Raw genomic sequence first — 25,088 nt, forward strand, 5'->3', positions numbered from 1 at the left:
ATTACTTTGGACTCGCTGGAACTGTAATTTTCAAATTTATAATGGATACTAAGAAATAGAATTTAGAAGTTTCTCACAATAATAGTACTGCAGCAAACACATTCGTAATCCCTTGTTTATTGCCACACTTGCAAGCTTTTCCCAAGTATTGGCCCTACCATTTGGTTTCTATGTTCTAGTTTTTGGCTACTCTGACTTTTCTTTTGGTTACTATGGCTTATTTTTTAGTTAATATAGTCCACTTTTGGTTACCAGGTAACATGGTCTATATTTTGGTTACCAAGTAACATGGTCTATATTTTGATTACCAGGTAACATGATCTATATTTTGGTTACAAGGCAACATGGTCTATATTTTGATTACCAGGTAACATGGTCTATATTTTGGTTAACAGGTAACATGGTCTATATTTTGGTTACCAGGTAACATGGTCTATATTTTGGTTACCAGGTAACATGGTCTATATTTTGGTTACCAGGTAACATGGTCTATATTTTGGTTACAAGGTAACATGGTCTAAATTTTGATTACCAGGTAACATGGTCTATATTTTGGTTACCAGGTAACATGGTCTATATTTTGGTTACCAGGTAACATGGTCTATATTTTGGTTACCAGGTAACATGGTCTATATTTTGGTTTCTATCTTCCACCTTTTAGTTTCTATGGTCTATCTTTTGTTTAATACATCCACTTTTTCGTTACAAGGTAACATTATCTATCTTTTTGTTACTATGGTCCATCTTTTGGTTACTATGGTCTATCTTTTGGTTGCTATGGTCCATCTTTTGGTTACTATTCTCCATCTTTCGGTTACGTTGGTCTATCTTTTTATTACTATGGTCTATCTTTTGGTTGCTATGGTCCATCTTTTGGTTACTATGGTCTATCTTTTGTTTAATACATCAACTTTTTCGTTACCAGGTAACATGGTCTATCTTTTGGTTTCTATGGTCCATCTTTTGGTTACCAGGTAACATTATCTATCTTTTTGTTACTATGGTCTATCTTTTGGTTACTATGGTCTATCTTTTGGTTAGTATGGTACATCTTTTGGTTACCAGGTAACATTATCTATCTTTTTGTTACTATGGTCCATCTTTTGGTTACTATGGTCTATCTTTTGGTTACTATGGTCTATCTTTTGGTTAGTATGGTCCATCTTTTGGTTACCAGGTAACATTATCTATCTTTTTGTTACTATGGTCTATCTTTTGGTTACTATGGTCCATCATTTGGTTACTATGGTCTATCTTTTGGTTACTATGGTCTATCTTTTGGTTACTATGGTCCATCTTTTGGTTACTATGGTCTATCTTTTGGTTACTATGGTCTATCTTTTGGTTACTATGGTCTATCTTTTGGTTACTATGGTCCATCTTTTGGTTACTATGGTCTATCATCTGGCTGCAAATACTGAACATTTTGATGAATTTCAGCATCATTCCACCAATAAGATATTCACAATAACGGTACCCAACTTGGTTCAGGAAAAAAGAGGGAACAATCAAACACTGCAACTGAACTGGCAACAAAACAAACATGACAGCTGCACACACCAAAAATATGGGGTCCAAAAAATAACAGACATCGGAAACACCAAAAAATGGGGACCAGGAAAGGTATAAGTTACGCCGACCAGAATTGTGAATTTAGATTTATGAAATGGTATTCTAACACCTACTGTTGAATTACTTCAACATCTGTCATTTCATCAACACATAAAATTTCACTAACACAGTTCGTTTACCTTATTTTGAAGCAAAGTGTTAAAACTAATGAGCATTTTGTAATATATAGGTGGCACATATGTAGACAAAAATGGGGTCAAATCCAAGGTACATATCTGGAATACCTTTAATTCTTAAAACAATTTTAATAAAAATTCATGATAAATGTATGTTCCATTGAGTCATGTATCAAAAAAATGTTAGTTAAGAACCATGTATTGATGTGTTGTCTCCAAAGACACGAATTTCACTCCACCTCACCAAGTACACGTTTCTCGCGTTCAGATATATATGGTACTTTTCCAGGTTTGCTGTGTGCTCTGCGATTAGCCTCTCTGCAAAAGCAAAGTCAATGTTCATCATTTTATTGGCTGTAGATGAAACCAAACAAGAGTATCAGCGAAACTGATGAATGCTCCCCAAAAATTACTTTATTGGATGAAAATTTTTACCAAACTGCCTGAATTCTATAATAAAGGGTTTGCAGGAGCTGAATTTGGTATACTGCACATTCTCTAAGTATAATCAATGTATACACCAAATCTCATGGTATTCTAGTTTTAATGCAATCGAAGCTTTGACACAAAATTTTAACCAAGGGAAATAACTCTGTACTGAGGAGTAACAGGCCCTGACTTTGCTACACTGCACCTTGACTTTGTATGACAAATGTATACATCACGTATCAATATCTGAAATTTAATGTAGGCAAAGTAATGCTTCACACATAAAATTTCAACAAAGGTCAGCGACTTTATGCTGCCCTGAAAATTTCCAGGATATCCTGGATACTACTCTGTCCCCTTTAGTGGCTGTCATAAAAAAGACTCAACTAAAAATGTAATGATAACAACTTAAACATAGATATCCTGGATACTACATACTTGCGTCTCTGAGAATCTTTCATTATTCTGTGTTCCTTGGCTGACTGGTACACTACATGTGGTATATGTCTGTGTCTTGAGATCCTCTTTACCAGAGGATGGTCGGCAAACTTTTCCTTTAATTTCTCACCATATTCTAATGCTGTTTTCTCACGAGGTCGTAACTAGAACACAAATTTACAAAAACACCCATTATCTTATTAATCTATAGACCCAAAATAATGATTGGGCTGTGCTGATACCAATAAATTTCCCCTTAAAAATCCTTTCTTTTGTTAATGACAATGCCTGCAAAAAAAATATAAGTACTTCTACTTTGATTAAAATCACTGAAAATAAAAAACGCATACACAGACACATTGTCCAAACCTAACAGTTTGTGTACATGTATGTTTATAAATATGTAGTTAAACACCATGGAGTGAAAATCTTGATCTAAACGCAGGTGTGTGTATATGTCTTTAGACTTTATGCCATTTTTCAATAAATCACTTGATAAATCTATATAAAGTACACTTCAATTTTACAAGATGGTAATGCATAACTTTATGAAGTCATCATGCTAAGATGCGTTATGAAGTAAACTGAAACCCATCGCCATGTTTCTGATGTAACTATACACAGCTCTACCAAATGTGCAACAGAATCACATCTCCAAAACTTAAATCAGACAACTGATAACAAAAGCAGAAAGACAAATGATCTTACCACACCCATTTTTTCATGAGCTCGGGCCTTCCAGATGCGAATGTTCATTTCATCAGATCCAGACAGAATATATTTGTTATCAAGTGTCCATTGTACTGTGCGCACCTTCTGCATTCTCTTTGTGTGGTAAATCTCCCTGTAAAATAAAAACACAGCACCTTGTAACTTTGTGAGAGTCACTCTACTTCATAATTTATCTGTGTGAAATCAAAACACAGCACCTTTTAACCTTGTGAAAATCACTCTGCTACATAATTTATCTGTGTGAAATCAAAACACAGCACCTTGTAACATTGTGAAAGTCACTCTACTACATAATTTATCTGTGTGAAATCAAAACACAACACTTGTGAAAGTCACTCTGCTACAAAGGTTATCTGTGTGAAATCAAAACACAGCACCTTGTAACCTTGTGAAAGTCACTCTACTACATAATTTATCTGTGTGAAATCAAAACACAGCACCTTGTAACCTTGTGAAAGTCACTCTACTACATAATTTATCTGTGTGAAATCAAAACACAGCACCTTGTAACCTTGTGAAAGTCACTCTGCTACAAAGGTTATCTGTGTGAAATCAAAACACAGCACCTTGTAACATTGTGAAAGTCACTCTGCTACATAATTTATCTGTGTGAAATCAAAACACAGCACCTTGTAACCTTGTGAAAGTCACTCTGCTACAAAGGTTATCTGTGTGAAATCAAAACACAGCACCTTGTAACATTGTGAAAGTCACTCTGCTACATAATTTATCTGTGTGAAATCAAAACACAGCACCTTGTAACCTTGTGAGAGTCACTCTACTTCATAATTCATCTGTGTGAAATCAAAACACAGCACCTTTTAACCTTGTGAAAGTCGCTTTGCTACATAATTTATCTGCCAATTAACCTGTGTATGGTAACAAGTCAACATATATTGTTAACTTGTAGTGTTATTTCACAGTCATGTAAGTCCATCCCCAGACTTTGTGTTTGAGGTAATGTGTTGTCTGTCCCATTGGAGAAATTACAGGTTACATGTAAAAATGGGAAACATCTACATTTATACATCCTCTCCAACATTACAAAATAGAGAAGACTTTCTTAAAGCTAATTTTGTATTTAATCAAAATTGCCTTATTTCCAGTTTCTATGGATGTCTTTTAGTGTTAGTTTATTAATCTATGAATACTTTAGTCTATTTTTATCCTAATATATGCTGAAATCTGACCTGCTGTGACCTTTAGTGACGGGGAAGATGCGGAGACATTTGTCATAACTGCCGCTAACAAACTCCTTGCCTGTAGGACTGTAGTCCACATCCATCACTGAAACAACAAAAACATTCACAGTATACTACAAAATAAATAATACCTGAAAATTTTACGTTATACGAAATCGTAAAATGTAATGTTACGACTTAAAAAAGATACTAACTAATGGAAGTAAAACAGCAATACACATCCATACTAAACTTTTTTTTTTAAACTAAAATCTAAATCTGACAAAAAATAATAATACAGAATGTCAAATGTCAATGACTTCTCAAATTGATAAACGACAAAAAATTTTAAACCTGTATAGCAAACAGTCTGAGAGGTCGCTGGCCTGAAGTTTAAGACCTGGACAGCAGGTTACAGGTGTATGTTAAGTTAAATTTGACACATATCTAAGAGAAACTAATTATATTTCTTTACAGAATACTGTTTTCAAAGTTCACCAATAAGAGTATTAGTAGATAATATCTCACCAGCAGACACATGATCCATATGTATATTCATAGGAATGGACAACTTCCTCATGTCAAATGTGTACAAACTGCAATTAGACAAGGGTATCAATGAAACTGGAAATAAACAATGTTAAACAATGTTCAGTTCAAAAATGCAGTTTTCTATTAAAATTACAGTACACTTCCTCTGGAGGAAGAAATGTGAGACCCATTTTAGTAATCAAAGCACCTTAAGATGCTTCCATCCATGAAGAGAGAGCATCTGGTTGTTGAAAAGATGTTTGAAATCTGAATCAATTTGAACCCTTTTGGCCTCGCCCATCAGTCACTGGTGGTCAGCTAGGAGCAATATTGGCATATCATCAAGCTGTTGTCCTTCACTCATAATTCTAACCAGGTTTGAAATATTTCCAATGGAAATTAAACAAATTATGCTCAAAATCTACTTTTCCTATGTAAATTATGTAAGATTCTTGGGCCATGAAATTCACAATTCTGGTAGAGCACCTAAAGATACTTCCATCCATGAAAAGTATTTGAATCTACCATATCCACATGTTGAGAAGAAGACTTGAAATTTGAGTCAACCGGGCCACTTTTGGCCCTGCCCCTCAGGTCCTTGTGGGGTGGGAACTGTATAATTCACTATTTGGTTCATCTTAGGCCAGGGAAGGTTTCTGCAAAATTTCATTGAAATCGGTCTAGGGTTTTTTGAGAAGAAGTCAAAAATGTAAAATGGTTTACGGATGCATGATGCTGGACAAAGGTGATCGCAACAGGTCATCATGAGATTTTGTCCAAGGTGACCTAACAAAAGGCCAAAAGGCCATGTCTAGCTAAAGAGGAAACCCAATAATGAGCATGGATTTGTGTAACCTACTTGTAGTCTTCATTAGCCACAGTGAAATTGAAGGCCTCCATTGGGTTCCATGCTAGAGCATTGGAGCTTAGTTTCAGTATCACCTGAAGTGAAATAACATGTATATTACCATAAGGTCATGTTAAGATAGTCTGTAGAAAATATAACGATAATACTCATCATTCTACCTACCACACCATAGTTAGCGACAATAATCGGATAATTACAATAAAGATTTAACCCATGTAGCTAGTAGTGTTAATGTATAGTCATCAGGACCAGTATTCATGAAAACATTCTGGTGTTCAAGCATGAATTTTGTGCTCAAGCCTTATGTCTTGTTTAAGTTAAAAATTAATAAATAAGGCTGATTTTGCCGAAGATTTGAAAACAATTTTGACAGGACATCAAGTCAAAGCCACATTCAAGGTTTAAATTTGACATTTGTATTATTTTATATGATTTAGGTGAATTATAAAAAAGTTTGCTTGGGCACAAAATCTATGCTTGAGCATGAGAATGGTTTCATGAATATGGGCCGAGGTGTATCACACCTGATATTTACATATTGTTTACAGAGCTACAAACTTCACAACATGATGGGGGACCTATGTCACTTCTTCAGATATACAATGTATTCATAAATAAAGAATTAAATTCTACAACCTTGGGGAAACATTTTTTTAACAGGAACTGATACAAGTTGAGTTTTTTCCTTTTTAAAGTTTTGATATAGGTCTTACCTTTCTGAGGGGCGAGGAACCTCTCATGTCATACAAGATGATACTTCTGTCTGAAGCACAGCTGGCAAGTATATCTCTCTGAAATGTACAACAGATGTTGGTTTATCTCTGAAATGTACAACAGATGTTGGTTTAACTCTCTGAAATGTACAACAGATGTTGGTTTATCTCTGAAATGTACAACAGATGTTGGTTTATCTCTCTGAAATGTACAACAGATGTTGGTTTATCTTTGAAATGTACAACAGATGTTGGTTTATCTCTGAAATGTACAACAGGTGTTGGTTTATCTCTGAAATGTACAACAGATGTTGGTTTATCTCTGAAATGTACAACAGATGTTGGTTTATCTCTGAAATGTACAACAGATGTTGGTTTATCTCTGAAATGTACAACAGATGTTGGTTTATCTCTGAAATGTACAACAGGTGTTGGTTTATCTCTGAAATGTACAACAGATGTTGGTTTATCTCTCTGAAATGTACAACAGATGTTGGTTTATCTCTGAAATGTACAACAGATGTTGGTTTATCTCTGAAATGTACAACAGATGTTGGTTTATCTTTGAAATGTACAACAGGTGTTGGTTTATCTCTGAAATGTACAACAGGTGTTGGTTTATCTCTGAAATGTACAACAGGTGTTGGTTTATCTCTGAAATGTACAACAGATGTTGGTTTATCTCTGAAATGTACAACAGATGTTGGTTTATCTCTGAAATGTACAACAGATGTTGGTTTATCTCTGAAATGTACAACAGATGTTGGTTTATCTCTGAAATGTACAACAGATGTTGGTTTATCTCTGAAATGTACAACAGATGTTGGTTTATCTCTGAAATGTACAACAGATGTTGGTTTATCTCTGAAATGTACAACAGATGTTGGTTTATCTCTGAAATGTACAACAGATGTTGGTTTATCTCTGAAATGTACAACAGATGTTGGTTTATCTCTCTGAGATGTACAACAGGTGTTGGTTTAACTCTCTGAAATGTACAACAGATGTTGGTTTATCTCTGAAATGTACAACAGATGTTGGTTTACCTATCTGAAATGTACAACAGGTGTTGGTTTATCTCTGAAATGTACAACAGGTGTTGGTTTATCTCTGAAATGTACAACAGGTGTTGGTTTATCTCTGAAATGTACAACAGGTGTTGGTTTATCTCTGAAATGTACAACAGATGTTGGTTTATCTCTCTGAAATGTACAACAGATGTTGGTTTATCTCTGAAATGTACAACAGGTGTTGGTTTATCTCTGAAATGTACAACAGATGTTGGTTTAACTCTCTGAAATGTACAACAGATGTTGGTTTATCTCTCTGAAATGTACAACAGATGTTGGTTTATCTTTGAAATGTACAACAGATGTTGGTTTATCTTTGAAATGTACAACAGATGTTGGTTTATCTCTGAAATGTACAACAGGTGTTGGTTTATCTCTGAAATGTACAACAGATGTTGGTTTATCTCTGAAATGTACAACAGGAGTTGGTTTATCTCTGAAATGTACAACAGATGTTGGTTTATCTCTGAAATGTACAACAGATGTTGGTTTATCTCTCTGAAATGTACAACAGATGTTGGTTTATCTCTCTGAAATGTACAACAGATGTTGGTTTATCTCTGAAATGTACAACAGATATTGGTTTATCTTTGAAATGTACAACAGATGTTGGTTTATCTCTGAAATGTACAACAGGTGTTGGTTTATCTCTGAAATGTACAACAGATGTTGGTTTATCTCTGAAATGTACAACAGGTGTTGGTTTATCTCTGAAATGTACAACAGATGTTGGTTTATCTCTGAAATGTACAACAGATGTTGGTTTATCTCTGAAATGTACAACAGGTGTTGGTTTATCTCTGAAATGTACAACAGATGTTGGTTTATCTCTGAAATGTACAACAGATGTTGGTTTATCTTTGAAATGTACAACAGATATTGGTTTATCTTTGAAATGTACAACAGATGTTGGTTTATCTCTGAAATGTACAACAGGTGTTGGTTTATCTCTGAAATGTACAACAGATGTTGGTTTATCTCTGAAATGTACAACAGATGTTGGTTTATCTCTGAAATGTACAACAGGTGTTGGTTTATCTCTGAAATGTACAACAGATGTTGGTTTATCTCTGAAATGTACAACAGGAGTTGGTTTATCTCTGAAATGTACAACAGATGTTGGTTTATCTCTGAAATGTACAACAGATGTTGGTTTATCTCTGAAATGTACAACAGATGTTGGTTTATCTCTCTGAAATGTACAACAGATGTTGTTTTATCTCTTAAATGTACAACAGGTGTTGGTTTATCTCTGAAATGTACAACAGATGTTGGTTTATCTCTGAAATGTACAACAGGTGTTGGTTTATCTCTGAAATGTACAACAGATGTTGGTTTATCTCTCTGAAATGTACAACAGATGTTGGTTTATCTCTGAAATGTACAACAGATATTGGTTTATCTTTGAAATGTACAACAGATGTTGGTTTATCTCTGAAATGTACAACAGGTGTTGGTTTATCTCTGAAATGTACAACAGATGTTGGTTTATCTCTGAAATGTACAACAGGTGTTGGTTTATCTCTGAAATGTACAACAGATGTTGGTTTAACTCTCTGAATGTGTGAAAGATTTCAGCCCTGCATTACGATCTGTAGTGAAGTCACATGTTTTTTTTACAAAGACAAAAAGTTATTAAGATATTTTATTGTTTTTACCAGAATAAACAAATTTATTGTCATTATTAATGCAAGCACAGGCTGCAGGGGCAGTTTGGCAAAAAATGAATAATACCCAAGTTTACAACTAACACCAGCATGCATCATTTGCATAGAACCCTTACCTCTACTGGGTTGAACTTGACAAACTGCTGGCTATCAACGCCCCAGGTAAAGCTGCGAAGTGGCTCTGTCCGTGTGGAGTCCCAGATATCTACCTGTTCTCCAGATGTGGCAAATATGTTCTTTGCACCATGGTGACTAATGGACTGGAACACTGTCTGTTAGAGGAGAAATCCTGTCTGGTCAAAATCTTAAGGTCATGAGGAGATATCAGGCCAGGTCAAAGTCTTAAGGTCATGAGGAAAAATCCTGTCTGGTCAAAGTGTAAAGGTCATAAGGAGAAATCCTGTCTGATCAAAGTATTAAGGTCACGAGGAAAAATCCTGTCTGATCAAAGTGTAAAGGTCATGAGGAGAAATCCTGTCTGATCAAAGTGTTAAGGTCAGGGGGAGAAATCCTGACTGATCAAAGTGTTAAGGTCATGAGGAGAAATCCTGTCTGATCAAAGTGTTAAGGTCATGAGGAGAAATCCTGTCTGGTAAAAGTGTTAAGGTCAGGGGGAGAAATCCTGTCTGGTCAAAGTGTTAAGGTCATGAGGAGAAATCCTGTCTGGTCAATGTGTTAAGGTCATGAGGAGAAATCCTGTCTGATCAAAGTGTTAAGGTCATGAGGAGAAATCCTGTCTGGTAAAAGTGTTAAGGTCATGAGGAGAAATCCTGTCTGGTCAAAGTGTTAAGGTCATGAGGAGAAATCCTGTCTGGTCAAAGTGTTAAGGTCATGAGGAGAAATCCTGTCTGGTCAAAGTGTTAAGGTCATGAGGAGAAATCCTGTCTGGTAAAAGTGTTAAGGTCATGAGGAGAAATCCTGTCTGGTCAAAGTGTTAAGGTCATGAGGAGAAATCCTGTCTGGTCAAAGTGTTAAAGTCACAAGAAATCCTGTCTGGTAAAAGTGTTAAGGTCATGAGGAGAAATCCTGTCTGGTCAAAGTGTAAAGGTCAGGGGGAGAAATCCTGACTGGTCAAAGTGTTAAGGTCATGAGGAGAAATCCTGTCTGATCAAAGTGTTAAGGTCATGAGGAGAAATCCTGTCTGGTCAAAGTGTAAAGGTCATGAAGAGAAATCCAGTCTGGTCAAAGGGTTAAGGTCATGAGGAGAAATCCTGTCTGTCAAAGTGTTAAGGTCATGAGGAGAAATCCTGTCTGGTCAAAGTGTTAAGGTCATGAGGAGAAATCCTGTCTGGTCAAAGTGTTAAGGTCATGAGGAGAAATCCTGTCTGATCAAAGTGTTAAGGTCATGAGGAGAAATCCTGTCTAGTCAAAGTGTAAAGGTCTGGGGGAGAAATCCTGTCTGGTCAAAGTGTAAAGGTCATGAGGAGAAATCCTGTCTGGTCAAAGTGTTAAGGTCATGAGGAGAAATCCTGTCTGGTCAAAGTGTTAAGGTCATGAGGAGAAATCCTGTCTGGTCAAAGTGTTAAGGTCATGAGGAGAAATCCTGTCTGGTCAAAGTGTAAAGGTCAGGGGGAGAAATCCTGACTGGTCAAAGTGTTAAGGTCACAAGGAGAAATCCTGTCTGGTCAAAGTGTTAAGGTCAGGGGGAGAAATCCTGTCTGGTCTGCTATCCTGTCTGGTCAAAGTGTTAAGGTCATGAGGAGAAATCCTGTCTGGTCAATGTGTTAAGGTCTTGAGGAGAAATCCTGTCTGGTCAAAGTGTTAAGGTCATGAGGAGAAATCCTGTCTGGTCAAAGTGTTAAGGTCATGAGGAGAAATCCTGTCTGGTCAAAGTGTTAAGGTCATGAGGAGTCAAAGTGTTAAGGTCATGAGGAGAAATCCTGTCTGGTCAAAGTGTTAAGGTCATGAGGAGAAATCCTGTCTGGTCAAAGTGTTAAGGTCATGAGGAAAATCTGTCTGGTCAAAGTGTTAAGGTCATGAAGAAATCCTGTCTGGTCAAAGTGTTAAGGTCATGAAGAGAAATCCTGTCTGGTCAAAGTGTTAAGGTCATGAGGAGAAATCCTGTCTGGTCAAAGTGTAAAGGTCATGAGGAGAAATCCTGTCTGGTCAAAGTGTTAAGGTGAGGAGAAAGTGTTAAGGTCAGGTCAGGAGGAGAAATCCTGTCTGGTCAAAGTGTTAAGGTCACGAGGAGAAATCCTGTCTGGTCAAAGTGTAAAGGTCAGGGGGAGAAATCCTGTCTGGTCAAAGTGTTAAGGTCATGAGGAGAAATCCTGTCTGGTCAAAGTGTTAAGGTCATGAGGAGAAATCCTGTCTGGTCAAAGTGTTAAGGTCATGAGGAGAAATCCTGTCTGGTAAAAGTGTTAAGGTCACAAGGAGAAATCCTGTCTGGTCAAAGTGTTAAGGTCATGAAGAAATCCTGTCTGGTCAAAGTGTTAAGGTCATGAAGAGAAATCCTGTCTGGTCAAAGTGTTAAGGTCATGAGGAGAAATCCTGTCTGGTCAAAGTGTTAAGGTCATGAGGAGAAATCCTGTCTGGTCAAAGTGTTAAGGTCATGAGGAGAAATCCTGTCTGGTCAAAGTGTAAAGGTCAGGGGGAGAAATCCTGTCTGGTCAAAGTGTTAAGGTCATGAGGAGAAATCCTGTCTGGTCAAAGTGTGTTAAGGTCAGTGTTAAGGAGAAATCCTGTCTGGTCAAAGTGTTAAGGTCATGAGGAGAAATCCTGTCTGGTCAAAGTGTTAAGGTCATGAGGAGAAATCCTGTCTGGTCAAAGTGTTAAGGTCATGAGGAGAAATCCTGTCTGGTCAAAGTGTTAAGGTCATGAAGAGAAATCCTGTCTGGTCAAAGTGTTAAGGTCATGAGGAGAAATCCTGTCTGGTCAAAGTGTTAAGGTCATGAGGAGAAATCCTGTCTGGTCAAAGTGTGTTAAGGTCAGTGTTAAGGGAGGAGAAATCCTGTCTGGTCAAAGTGTTAAGGTCATGAAGAAATCCTGTCTGGTCAAAGTGTTAAGGTCATGAAGAGAAATCCTGTCTGGTCAAAGTGTTAAGGTCATGAGGAGAAATCCTGTCTGGTCAAAGTGTTAAGGTCATGAGGAGAAATCCTGTCTGGTCAAAGTGTTAAGGTCACAAGGAGAAATCCTGTCTGATCAAAGTGTTAAGGTCATGAGGAGAAATCCTGTCTGGTCAAAGTGTTAAGGTCATGAGGAGAAATCCTGTCTGGTCAAAGTGTTAAGGTCATGAGGAGAAATCCTGTCTGGTCAAAGTGTTAAAGTCACGAGAAATCCTGTCTGGTCAAAGTGTTAAGGTCACGAGGAGAAATCCTGTCTGGTCAAAGTGTTAAGGTCACAAGGAGAAATCCTGTCTGGTCAAAGTGTTAAGGTCATGAGGAGAAATCCTGTCTGGTCAAAGTGTTAAGGTCATGAGGAGAAATCCTGTCTGGTCAATGTGTTAAGGTCATGAGGAGAAATCCTGTCTGGTCAATGTGTTAAGGTCATGAGGAGAAATCCTGTCTGGTCAAAGTGTTAAGGTCATGAGGAGAAATCCTGTCTGGTCAAAGTGTTAAGGTCATGAGGAGAAATCCTGTCTGGTCAAAGTGTTAAGGTCATGAGGAGAAATCCTGTCTGGTCAAAGTGTAAAGGTCATGAGGAGAAATCCTGTCTGGTCAATGAGTTAAGGTCATGAGGAGAAATCCTGTCTGATCAAAGTGTTAAGGTCATGAGGAGAAATCCTGTCTGGTCAAAGTGTTAAGGTCATGAGGAGAAATCCTGTCTGGTCAAAGTGTAAAGGTCAGGGGGAGAAATCCTGTCTGGTCAAAGTGTTAAGGTCACAAGGAGAAATCCTGTCTGGTCAAAGTGTTAAGGTCATGAGGAGAAATCCTGTCTGGTCAAAGTGTTAAGGTCATGAGGAGAAATCCTGTCTGGTCAAAGTGTTAAAGTCACAAGGAGAAATCCTGTCTGGTCAAAGTGTTAAGGTCACGAGGAGAAATCCTGTCTGGTCAAAGTGTTAAGGTCAGGGGGAGAAATCCTGTCTGGTCAAAGTGTTAAGGTCACAAGGAGAAATCCTGTCTGGTCAAAGTGTTAAGGTCACGAGGAGAAATCCTGTCTGGTCAAAGTGTTAAAGTCACAAGGAGAAATCCTGTCTGGTCAAAGTGTTAAGGTCACAAGGAGAAATCCTGTCTGGTCAAAGTGTTAATAAGGTTTGTAAAATTGTAAGGACTCTGTTTTTTCCCATCAGTTGTATTTATTGAAGTATTTATGACAAAATGCGAAATTAAATACCAATATATGGCCATTTCAAATTTTCACATTTGTAAAAATAAATAACAGTACATGGCCACTTCAAATTATACACTTGTAACTTCGTTCACTTTTCGGGAATATTTATGACACCTTACAATGTACCTCAGTAATCTTTAGTAAAGAGAATTTTGCCATCTTTTCTTTTTTTTTTAAGGTTTGTGAAACTTGTTTTTGAGAGTTAAAATAAAACATCACTAAATCTGGGAAAAAATGTTTGTTACAGGATTAGTTTAGTCAAACTAAAATCATTATACCTTGCCAAGGATGGTAGTCCTTGGTTCTTTTTCTATCTGACCTTCTTCATCTATGATCCATTGTTTTATTACTTTGTCACTACCACACTGAAGTAAAAAGCACATTAGTTCAAGTATGGTGTATTACTGTGTCATGTGGTAATCATTAATATAGCAAAGAAACAAAAACAAAACACAGAAAAGGGAGGGCGTGTGTTGAAACACATTTAAAGAATATCAGGAATACAAAGCCAGAGGATGAACATATTTAAATAGTATTTGTTGGTAATGCTCCTCAGTCGCAATTGGTAGAAAGAATCAATAAAAATATTCTGTAACAGATCAAAGGTAAAGTGGATAAGGGAGACAACTATTATTCAAATCAAAATTGTATCACGTAGAATCACAGACTAGTATGTAACCATGGTAGAACATACTATCAACATCATCAGAACACTGACGTTTGTTGGTGAGACATTGTCTACAAATAAATAAGGCCAGCCAAGGAGATGGAAAACCTGTAACCAGCAAAAAAAAAAAACACAAACTTTACATGTTGTTATTTTTAAGGTGTTCTGTATTATTCGCTTTTTGTCAGAATTAAACAATTGTTAAAAACCGATAACACATTGAGAAAAAAATTTAATACAGAAATCTGTATTTGTTTTATAATTTCACTGAAAATCACTCTCTTTTTGCTGAAAACATTTGTTAAAAAAAAAATTAAAGACTCACTGACTCAAAAAGATAAATTATTCTAATCAATATGTCCTGTTGTACATACTGTGAGGAAGGTTTTTCCTGTTGGATGAAAGGTCAGGCCCTGCACCATGCCATCGTGAGCTTGGATGTCACTCACACACTGTCGGCGAGCTAGATTCCAGACACGTACCTACAAATCAGTGTGAAATATTATGACTGACTAAAATTGAATCAAAAACAGTGAGAATTAAGCCATAGAAAAGGACGTTTCCATGTGTGAAATAACAGTTATGTTACTCAAAGAGCAGGATTCCTGTATATCTTTGAACTTTTAAATGTAGGACTCCGTTGTTATTTCAGTATCATTTCTATGGTTACATACAATACCTCTGTTTCCTATGATTATACATCAACAGTTAAGGAGCTTAACATACCTCTCCATCACAGGCGCCAGACAACAAATGACTCAAACTGGTTGGGTGCTTGCATAAGGTGTTCAGACCGTCTTTATGGCCATCAAGGGCACCAACAAATGGCTTAGCAAATACCCGTTCAAGCTTGGTCGCATTCAATGCACGTACATATTCACGCGGATTTTCAAATGGATGAAGACTTGGGTCGTAGTTTCTTGGAACTGAAATATTAAAATAACATTTAAACATGCTTTACACTGAACACATATGGCTTTACTTAATTTTTGTATGTGATCTCAGGATGTTCTATATAGAACGTCGAATCTTGTGGTGCGATCACCTCAATGTTTAGAATTATATATAAGGTCTTGCCCCTTCCGATGTTATAAATGCTGATACATACATATTATTTCATCACGAGGATTGCCGATGGAATGATAACTATACCATATAGGCCTATGCCATTTGTTTACGTTTCGGCTATTCCACAAGCCGTGTATTTTTATAGATGAAATATAACACTTACCTTTATGAATATCTCGCTTTGTCTCCCTTATGTATTCATCTGGATTTCTAGAAAGAACTTTGATTTTCAATTTTGAGCTCATCTTTCCTCGTTATCGGGACATTCATTGTCATACTAAAAACATCGCGTGTTCACACATGGGAGCAGCCATTTTTAAAGGGACATAACTCGTGATGATAGCGGAAACGAATTCAGATTAATGGAGAACGTCACTTCAATTTTCTCATGTAGGCTATGTGAGGTTTCAGAAAAATCCCTATGATCTTTACATTAGGAGCCGTATGGTTACACAATGGGAGTTTGTGTTGTGGTTTTCCATGAGATATAACTATTTCTATCCATTAGCAGGAACAACGCTAAACGTCTTATCCCGTGTAATAGAATACTTAATAATGCTTAATGATATTTTCCAGCACAGGTTCGTTAAGGATCCTCTTCGCTGGACTCATAAAAATTGTTATTGTAATTTTAGATTTTCACTTCCGGTTGTTATACGTATTTTTGCTTGTAGTCGTCGTGCTTTATTTCCTGCCCATTCCAGTAGTCATCCAGTTTTCAATAATATGTTCTTCATTTGTTACCACCAAGTCTAATTCACTGGGGTTGTCTGTTCATCTCCGCCTTGTGTGCTTATTTATATACTGACAAAGATTTTCTCTTGTAAACATACTATGAACGTGTATTCCTTAGAATTATTGTTTTCTCCCATTGTATAATATACTAATGAAATATAAAAAAAAACACTGTGAAATTACGCCCGATATTTCAATACATATCTACAGTTTCGTTGTAATTCTGTATCTTTTGTAATACCAATCACAATTGTAATAACAGGGACGTATAATACATATTATATACGTCCCTGGTAATAGTTATAAAATATACAATCATTCCATGTATCAGCGTTCATCGCATGCGATATCCCGAACTAATTAGAAAATCAATCCTTACAGTAAATAGTAAGGGATGGACAGTAAAAGTTAGTGAATAACACTATTCTTTACTGTAATGATGACGTGAAGGACAACACCGCCATTTACTGTAATGATGACGTGAAGGTCAACACCGCTCTTTACTGTAATGATGACGTGAAGGTCAACACCAGCCTTTACTGTAATGATGACGTGACGGTCAACACCGCCCTTTACTGTGATGACATGAAGGTCAACACCGCCCTTTACTGTAATGATGACGTGAAGATCAACACCACCCTTTACTGTAATGATGACGTGTAGATCAACGCCACCCTTTACTTTAATGATGACATGGAGGTCAACACCACCCTCTACTGTAATGATGACGTGAAAGTCAACACCACACTTTACTGTAATGATGACGTGAAGGTCAACACCGCCCTTTACTGTAATGATGACGTGAAGGTCAACACCACACTTTACTGTAATGATGACGTGAAGGTCAACACCGCCCTTTACTGTAATGATGACGTGAAGGTCAACACCGCCCTTTTCTGTAATAATGACGTGAATGTCAACAACTATAAAAAAAACTTTATTTACAAGTAATCATTATGTTAATGAAATTCGTTGTTGTCTTCTGTTTCGTGGAATTCTACACTGAAAGGTAGGTAGGATGGACAGCGAACATTCAATATTGCCGAACACACTGTAGATTAGTCCTTCCTTTTCGATGGAGTTTGAAATGCTCCTCCCTGATGCTATCCCTGATGGACGGGAGGTGTTTGACGAGGGAGTCGACCCTAATCAATGTATCCCCCGTCGTCACAGATCTACCCTTCTGAATAAACAATTGGTCCAGCAGGTAAACCTGAAACAGATCCAGAAAGATTGTAAGGTTATCTATCCAATGAAAATAAGTCACATTTTTCTCATGCAAATGAATTAAATGATAACTAGGACCGCATACTAATGTCAATTACATAAAAAATGATTACACAACCTAGTCTCGTAGTTACAGCTGATATCTGAGACAATCGCTATGTACATGTATTCTCTATCCTACCTGGTCCCAGTCGCAGAAAGTACGTGACAAACTCCTGTGTTGGGTGAGGACATTTCTTATCACTTTACAAGCCTTGTCACATTTGGGGAACATTTGAAGGACATCTTGGAAAGCAACAAATTTATAGCCGTCCATGATGACGTACGGACATGTCACACCTTCCATGTGAGCATATCCTCCTTTACATGCCTGGTCTTTCATGTACACAGGGACAAAACTACAAGAAAACAACATTTCCTTCGTGTATTAGAGAAACTATGAATCACTAAATGTCACATTCTACCACGAATTTATAATTTTAATTAACAGATAACCTCACCTCCCAGACATATAAATATCAATGTTTGATAATGATACAGAAGTTGGCAAATTAATTTGACATTTTCACCTTGATAGTTGATGCTATGACACTATCGGGTAAATATGAATTAAATCTGTTAAATGGTTATCAAGATATGAAACTGATTCGAGAGGACAGGACGGACGGATTTAGGTAACACTATACTCCCCTTACATATAAAACAGTTTTATCAAAATAGCTAAAATATCGTCTTTTCTTTATAATATGAGGTCATTAAAATTTAGAAGAATACTGGATTACAATGCCAATGTTCTATGTCACTAACCTGAATGAGGAAGAACCGATGGTCAAACTGTCCGTTTGATTTGTTGTTGTTCGTGGCGGGTAAGCGGCAGGCGACGGTAATGATCGCGACGATGAAGACTGTTTGATGATGTCTAGCATTCTTCTCTGTTCTGCAGCCAAGTGTTGTATGGTTTTGTTGGCAGTATTCATGTCGTGTTGAGTGATGTTTTTCTGCTTTACTTTATTTGGACATTTGACGCTAATTCTTGTATGTCCAGAACATTTTCTCTCCGTGCAAGAAATTGAAGATGATGCAATATCTTCTATTTTCTCTATTGTATCGTCCTTGATTCTACCTGTACTCTTTACAGCTGTATTTGTGTCTGCAAGTGTGTCTGGTGAAACTTTATTTTTATCCATGAAAACAGTATCAAGGTTAGTATCAAAGTCCTCCAAGCATTTATCTGCATCTGTGACTGCAGTATCACTTATAACTTTGCTTCTGGGGAAGCTCTCTGCGTCAAAATACGATCTACAGACAGACGATTGGCCTTTGTTCTCTGTCGAATTCTTTGCTGAATCTTCTCTTGAAGTCTGTGTTTTCAGCTTTGAAGCAGATTTTGTTTTCGCGGACTTATTGCCCTTTGTCTTTTTCGCATTCTTAGACGCTGTCCTTTCTGACCCACTATATATTGACTTCTCTGAAACCTCTGCCATGGATTTCCTTGGGCTGAGATGTTGTCGAACACTCCTACGAATTATATTCACACCACTCTTTGAACCTTTTCTGGAACCGTTTTTCTTACTATCATCAAAAACATACACCGAGCCTTCAAATGGAGTTTCGGTATCACTCCCAACACTAGACGCTTTAACACTCGTCTCTATCGTCTTCTTCATATTTACACCATTTTGGTTCTGATGATGTTTTTCATTTTTCTCGTCTATAGTTGATTGTGTGTGGTCTTTAGGTTTCAAGACATCGGTCACCGAAACATGATCGACATGATCAACGACCTCTTCCACCAATCCTAGTTCATTCTCATCAACGAGTAGAATTTCGTCAGATATTGTTGGAATAGAAATATCAGTTACTTCAGAATGCGTAGTATCCCTAGAAATACACCATGCATCATCCAGATTGTCTAACACTATGTATGTGTGACTTTCTTCATCCAATGGTGGTATACATGAAAGGATCTTTTCTTCATTTTCCGACAGGATTTCATTTCCATCCTCTGAACTGCCACTTGGGAGTACATTTACGTTTTGGAAATCTGACTCCGACTCCGTGCTTTCAGGATGTTTATCGGAAAATGAACCAAGCATGGTATCAACCTTTGAAAGTTGAGTCGATGGATTTTTTTCGTTGATTTCATCAATTGTACTGCCGGTGTTCTGATTGTATTCAATCAACCATCGTTTTTTATTATGCAAATACTGAACAGGTCTACTGGAATTTCCAACGCCATTGTCCATCCTAGCCTCAATATTGATGTTTGATTTCATTGCGTTCATATCATCCACGTTAATCATTTGGCAATGACATCTGTTACTTTGACAACACGACTTCGTTTTTTCGCTAGAATTTCTGCCGACAGGGTGATCATTATATACGTTTTTTCGTTTGTCTTCCACCGGAACCGTCTCTTGATTTTGAAAACCAATTTTTGCTGCTTTTGTTGTATTTATGACTCCAGGTATACAGGTTTCCTCACTATCTACAGTCTTGCTCTCAGCCTGAGACTCTTTTCCACATTGAACAGATTTTGCCTGAACTTTTTCAGTAGCTTGTTTTTGATTTTGACAAGGCATTTTCTTTTCCATATCTTCCTTTCCTTTTAACCGTATAAACCTCAAGGTTAAATCGTTCACCTCGACTTTGTACTTATTTGATAGGAGACCTGGAGATGATGCACTTTTGAAAACAGATGTATTTTCTTTGTAAAAATCCTTTGATTTGAGGCAGTTTTCACTTTTTGACAACTTTGGCAGTTCATCTGAATGATTTCTAGTGCCTATTTCAGTTACAGTCTTTTCTTCCTGTAGTGAGCTTTTCTCGACTGCTATGGTTTTCTGATGCTTTGAATGAATTCGTTTGTTTTCCATTCCGTCTTCTTTTACGGACCTGACTGTTTTTGGTTTGGCAGGAAAGTATTTCTCTTCATTCTGAATGAAAAATGAGGTTCTTGTACCCTTTTTACTTATCTGGCTTTTCGTTGATGAAGATGATTCAGTTTTTTCCGATTCACTAGTCATTGAGATAGGGTGATCACAGATCAGGTTATCCTGATGGTGCAAACTGTTATCAAGTTTCCCAGATCTGACTCTTTGAGACGTAGATACTTTGCCTGGATCGATCTTTGGCAACGGAGACATCCTTGGTCCAATGGTCGCATTAGGAAGGCTTCCATTTACAGCATCAAAGTCACAGTTAAATCGTCGAAGAGCGATCATGGATTCGATAGTCTGATTGAACGGATTGGCTGACACCATTTCAAGCAGATTGTTTGCATGTATATTGCACTTGGGCTTGCTGATCGACTCATTTCTATACCATATTTCTTTCTTCTTCTGGTGATATTTCTTAGTGTCTGTCGGTTTGCCGGAAGGCGTTGATAGCATCAAACCTTTTGCCTTTACTACACTTGGAAGTACTTCATTGGTACTTTGTCTTTGAAAACATCCAGAGTGCGGCTTGCTCTGCTGCGTTTTGGCGCCGGATTTGTTGGAAGTGTTACGTAGTTGTGATGCGTAGTGAGCTTGTGTTTTATTAATACTGATTCCATACAATGAGTCGCCTTTTATTTGTCGAGGATGGTCTTTGATAATTTGATCGATGTTCCACTGTGGTTTGGACTTTAACATGGACGTAGAGGCAGTGGTCCCTTTGGATGTATTTGTTGGATGAGATGATGTATTTTGGAGCCTGCCGGCCAACTGCTCATTTGAAGCATCTGCTATTCTATTCCAAATACCGCTGTACTTTTCAAAGGTTTTCTTTGGAAATGATTCACATTTTCGCAAGTGGTGAAAAGTCTGATCATTTGTTGAATTTTCAGTCTGGCACTTGGTTCTGTCAAAAGGATCCATTGATAGGGAAGTTGGGTATTGAAATAGTCTAGACCGTTGTGCAGGTTGTTGAGATAACTCTGACACCCTACCAATATATACATTTGATAACTGTGGTACATCATCTTTGTTGCGATGTAATGCGTTTTGGTTTATGGAGCTATGTTCGTCATTTATATACGATAAACATGAAGTAGTTGGTAATCTCTGTATCGGGGTTTGATGTGACAGCAATTGTGCCAGTGTTGGACCATCCTTATCACTACTATCCAATGCGTTCTGGTTTTTGTTAAGACTAACATCTACGCTTTTTATAGCGTCCAGCGTCAGTGCTTCTGTTGGACTTTTCACTCTTTGTCTTTTCTTTGGATGTGTTGTTTTATCAACATTTCCTACGTTTGTTGCTATATATTTTCCTGTTTGGGTGCTGGTGTCCGTGCCTCCGGGTAACCTATTATGTGCATTTTGTTTGTACTTTCCAATATATATTTGTAACCTATCAAATCGCTGTTCTGCGTGGGGGCCGATTACACCCGGTTTCTTGCAGACACTATCAAATTTGTTCCCATTTTCTGTAACACATGTAATCTGATTCACTGGCATGACTTCCTTCACCGTTGTGGCAGCTTCAGAACTATCTCGAACTTTCATAGAAATGATAAGGTCTGCATTTCTTCTTTCTTGAACACGTCTGTTAACATTAGGAAAAGACTTCCTTTCCATACCATTAGGTTTTTCCCCTGGGATGACGTATTTCCGTTCACCATTTCTCTTTACCTGCCCCTGACAAAGTTCGTACAATGTCTTTGGATTTATCGATTGATCTGGCTTCTGTTTCGCAAGTGTGATATTGTGTACATGATTCTCTTTATTTGGAGGGTAAACTTGCTTTCGACAATTGCTCGTTGACATCCAATTTGAAAAATTCCTGTCGCAAACCAGATGTGAAAAATTTTCCTGCAATTAAAGGTCTGTAATTTAACTAATTATAATTTAAAAACATTATCGTCAACACATTTACTGGAATATTCACGCGCTCTTTGAAATTTGTAGCAGAAAATTAATACATCAGGACTTTTTCTGAAAAATGTAAAGATGATGTAGAAATTATATCATCTTATTAAATCGTGCTTTATCTACAATGTATGTTGCTAGGCACAGGCAAAAAGGAATGTATCACCTTGTAATTAATCGGACCGGAATTTGGCACAGGTAAAATGTCATTTCCATCAACTGCCTTTCCCGCGAGACGTTGAAGCTCGTTTACCACTGAATTCCAAGCAACGACAATGTCTTTTGATGTCATGTGTTGCCAAGGCACGTCTGAAAAAGTACCAAAAGACACATTTGTTTTTAACAGCATAGTAATCACATTTTTCCAATGAAACGCGATATACATTATTCGCCATTTCCACGTTTTCATATGTACATCGTTCATCATGTGATTTGTAGTCGTGGATGACCTAGCGTTGCTATAGAACTCTAACTATCCAATTTAAGCAACCATTACTACTAGTATGGTCTAGAATGTCCCGTGAATGTCGTCCACAACACAGAAACACTGTAGACCTTTTATTATCTTCTAGGTAGGAATATTCTATAAACATCAGAAGGATAATTCTTGGGTGATGTATGAATGTTTTACTATATAAAGTTGTAATGTTATCAAGGCTACCATGGCGCCCATGGTATTTGACATTTACAAATTCAATGTTTTGCCCACCAACTATTATGATACAACCATGTACAGTCTTTAAACCTGGACATTCTCGTGTTTTAACTTGAGATAACCCCTACAGTAGTACTTACTCCATCCATGTCTTCTGATCTTCCAGTTCGTAAAGCATCGTCCTTCAATATTTGTACTCCGCCTGATTTTGTTTTTGGCAGAGTCAGTATGACCAGCTACAAATTCACTAGAGAGTCTGTCTAGGTAATCATGAAGCTGAGGGAATGTAGCCGAAACTTCTGCACCTGAGCAAAATGAAAGGTCGTCAGTATCCTTGTCACAGGACTTCACAACAGGTATTACCGTGTATCCCACATGTTTGGTATTTATAGATATGCTGTTGGACGTGTCAACTCTCCTTGGTATTAATTTCAATGTCTCTATAGTTGGATACCGATATTCTGGAAATGATTTGTCCATCTTAGATTTTGCTTCAGTCGAAGTTTGCTGTGTCCTGTTGTCAGTGAGGCAATCGTTGTCCAATTGATATAGGCTCTGTTTCATATTGACATTATTTATCTGATGAACATCTGTATTGGTGGTATCTCCTTGAGTACTGCATTCATTATCCAGGAATTTCGATGTCTCAGTGTAAGATTCCTCTACTTTAACATCAGATCCGTTCAAGCTGGTTTTACATGCTTGGGTATTATTTTGTTTCTCTGTAAACAAAAGTTAAATAGAGTCAACCAAATTATGAGCCATCTTTTAGTTTTTAGCATATTGCATGAAGCCTGCTGCGACAGTTGTATTGTTGGGGTTACTACTTATAAAACATGGTACCAAATGGCAAAAAATGTTATAGTTCTCATAGCATTATGAAAATGTTTTTTGATAAAATGGCAGCGCAAATTGAAACAAATTTTTCATATGGTGTATTCTTTAATTATTTATCTGTAATTAAGACAAGAATGTTAAAGAGATAAATTACGCACGGCCTTAATTCATGTGAATAGCGGCACGGTTCAGGAGATACACATTGACGCTGTTCTAAAATTATCTGATGTATGAAAATTACGAAATTTATTTAATCATGATGCTGCTGAACCTCCCCATATAGATTTTGACTTTTTATTTGATAGCTTTTGATTTTCCAAAATGTCGCCTTTAAACTTTAGCATCACTGACGAGTCTTACATTGACGAGACGGGTGTATGATGCCGTTTCATTGTTTGGCTCTACTGTATCTAAATTATTTAAAGATGCTATTCACGTGTGTGTTTTGTACATTCTTACTAGAGACTACATTTCACTACCTTTATGTTAAAGTTGATATGATAAAGAAATTGCAATTGCAAAGACGTCACAATAATTATAACCGACTTTCGAATATGTTTAGGGTAATATACAGGCCGGTATGAATTAACCAAATGCAGAAGACTTACTGTCTAACGCACTTAACATTAGAACCTGTAACATCATGTTTAATATAGGATAAACTATTCTGGAACTTTTTACAGCCATATTAATAAATTCTATGTTTATACTATGTTACACTGCATACTCTTGTCGAAGAAAGTCTGATCATTGTCGGCGGGGCGCATCAACTGTGTAGTTGCATAATGGCATCTCCTGCTACAGGCGTCGAGTGAAGTACCGTGTTTGAGCCAGACCATCTCCCAAAGGTCATTGATGTTGTCCTTTACAAACTGGAGATCCACAAGAAGTGTACCGGAAGGCACCAACCGGAAATTCCTGAGAAAGATCATTTGCTGTTTGGGAGTGCATGGTTGCATTTTGCTCCCTTCCCACGGATATCTACTCACGACCTTGAGAGCGTTTAGCACAATGTCACAGTTAGGATCGGAGCAGGACGGAAAGAGGACCTCCTTAATATCGCACCAGGCCGAAAGTCGAGTATTAGAGTCATTGACATAGGGCATGTGATCGATATATTTCGATGCCAGGTTATTTCTGAATTTTTGGTCTCTGTTGGACAACGTTGGTTTTTGCTGTGATACGAGACTATTCCTGCATTCTTGGTCTCGGTTGAATGACGTCGGTTTTTGCGATGATATGATCTTATTCCTGCATGCTTTATCTCGATTGGATAATGTCGGTTCTTGTTGTGATAAGATATTATTCCTGAATTCTTTTCCGCGGTTGGATGGTGTTGATTTGTGCTGTGATGGTTTTTTTGGAACAATTCTGTCTGGTGGTTTCTTTTTACATTCCAT

General features: G+C 37.3%; 2 protein-coding genes across 2 annotated transcripts; both read right to left on the reverse strand.

The window, feature by feature from the left end:
* Window positions 1-1,840: 1,840 nt before the first annotated feature.
* On the reverse strand, window positions 1,841-15,666 carry LOC132559802 (DDB1- and CUL4-associated factor 13-like). The gene is made up of 12 exons (XM_060224429.1): window positions 15,545-15,666; window positions 15,040-15,239; window positions 14,688-14,795; window positions 13,925-14,011; window positions 9,494-9,649; window positions 6,641-6,718; window positions 5,919-6,001; window positions 5,057-5,124; window positions 4,538-4,634; window positions 3,324-3,459; window positions 2,616-2,779; window positions 1,841-2,066 (listed from the first exon to the last, which is right to left on the reverse strand). The coding sequence occupies exons 1-12, from the start codon at window positions 15,624-15,626 to the stop codon at window positions 1,979-1,981; spliced, it is 1,347 nt and encodes a 448-aa protein (XP_060080412.1). The 5' UTR covers window positions 15,627-15,666; the 3' UTR covers window positions 1,841-1,978.
* A 1,483-nt stretch (window positions 15,667-17,149) lies between these two features.
* On the reverse strand, window positions 17,150-25,088 carry LOC132559798 (uncharacterized). The gene is given in 7 exon segments (XM_060224425.1): window positions 17,150-17,329; window positions 17,525-17,741; window positions 18,151-21,574; window positions 21,716-22,139; window positions 22,363-22,505; window positions 22,992-23,573; window positions 24,407-25,088. Coding segments are annotated over 7 exon segments (5,652 nt in total).

Source organism: Ylistrum balloti, unplaced genomic scaffold (genome assembly GCF_031769215.1).
Source record: "Ylistrum balloti isolate Yb309-2 unplaced genomic scaffold, AGI_CSIRO_Ybal_v1 Utg370966, whole genome shotgun sequence".
NCBI lineage: Eukaryota > Metazoa > Mollusca > Bivalvia > Pectinida > Pectinidae > Ylistrum > Ylistrum balloti.

Bases quoted from the DNA above. Each gene is read 5' to 3' on its own strand.
- LOC132559802 (XM_060224429.1), bottom strand. From the start codon at position 15,626: ATGAGCTCAAAATTGAAAATCAAAGTTCTTTCTAGAAATCCAGATGAA. The intron at 15,240-15,544 runs GTAAGTGTTATA...TTAATATTTCAG, and splicing joins AAAGCGAGATATTCATAAAG to TTCCAAGAAACTACGACCCA. The intron at 2,780-3,323 runs GTAAGATCATTT...TTTGTGTTCTAG, and splicing joins CTCATGAAAAAATGGGTGTG to TTACGACCTCGTGAGAAAAC.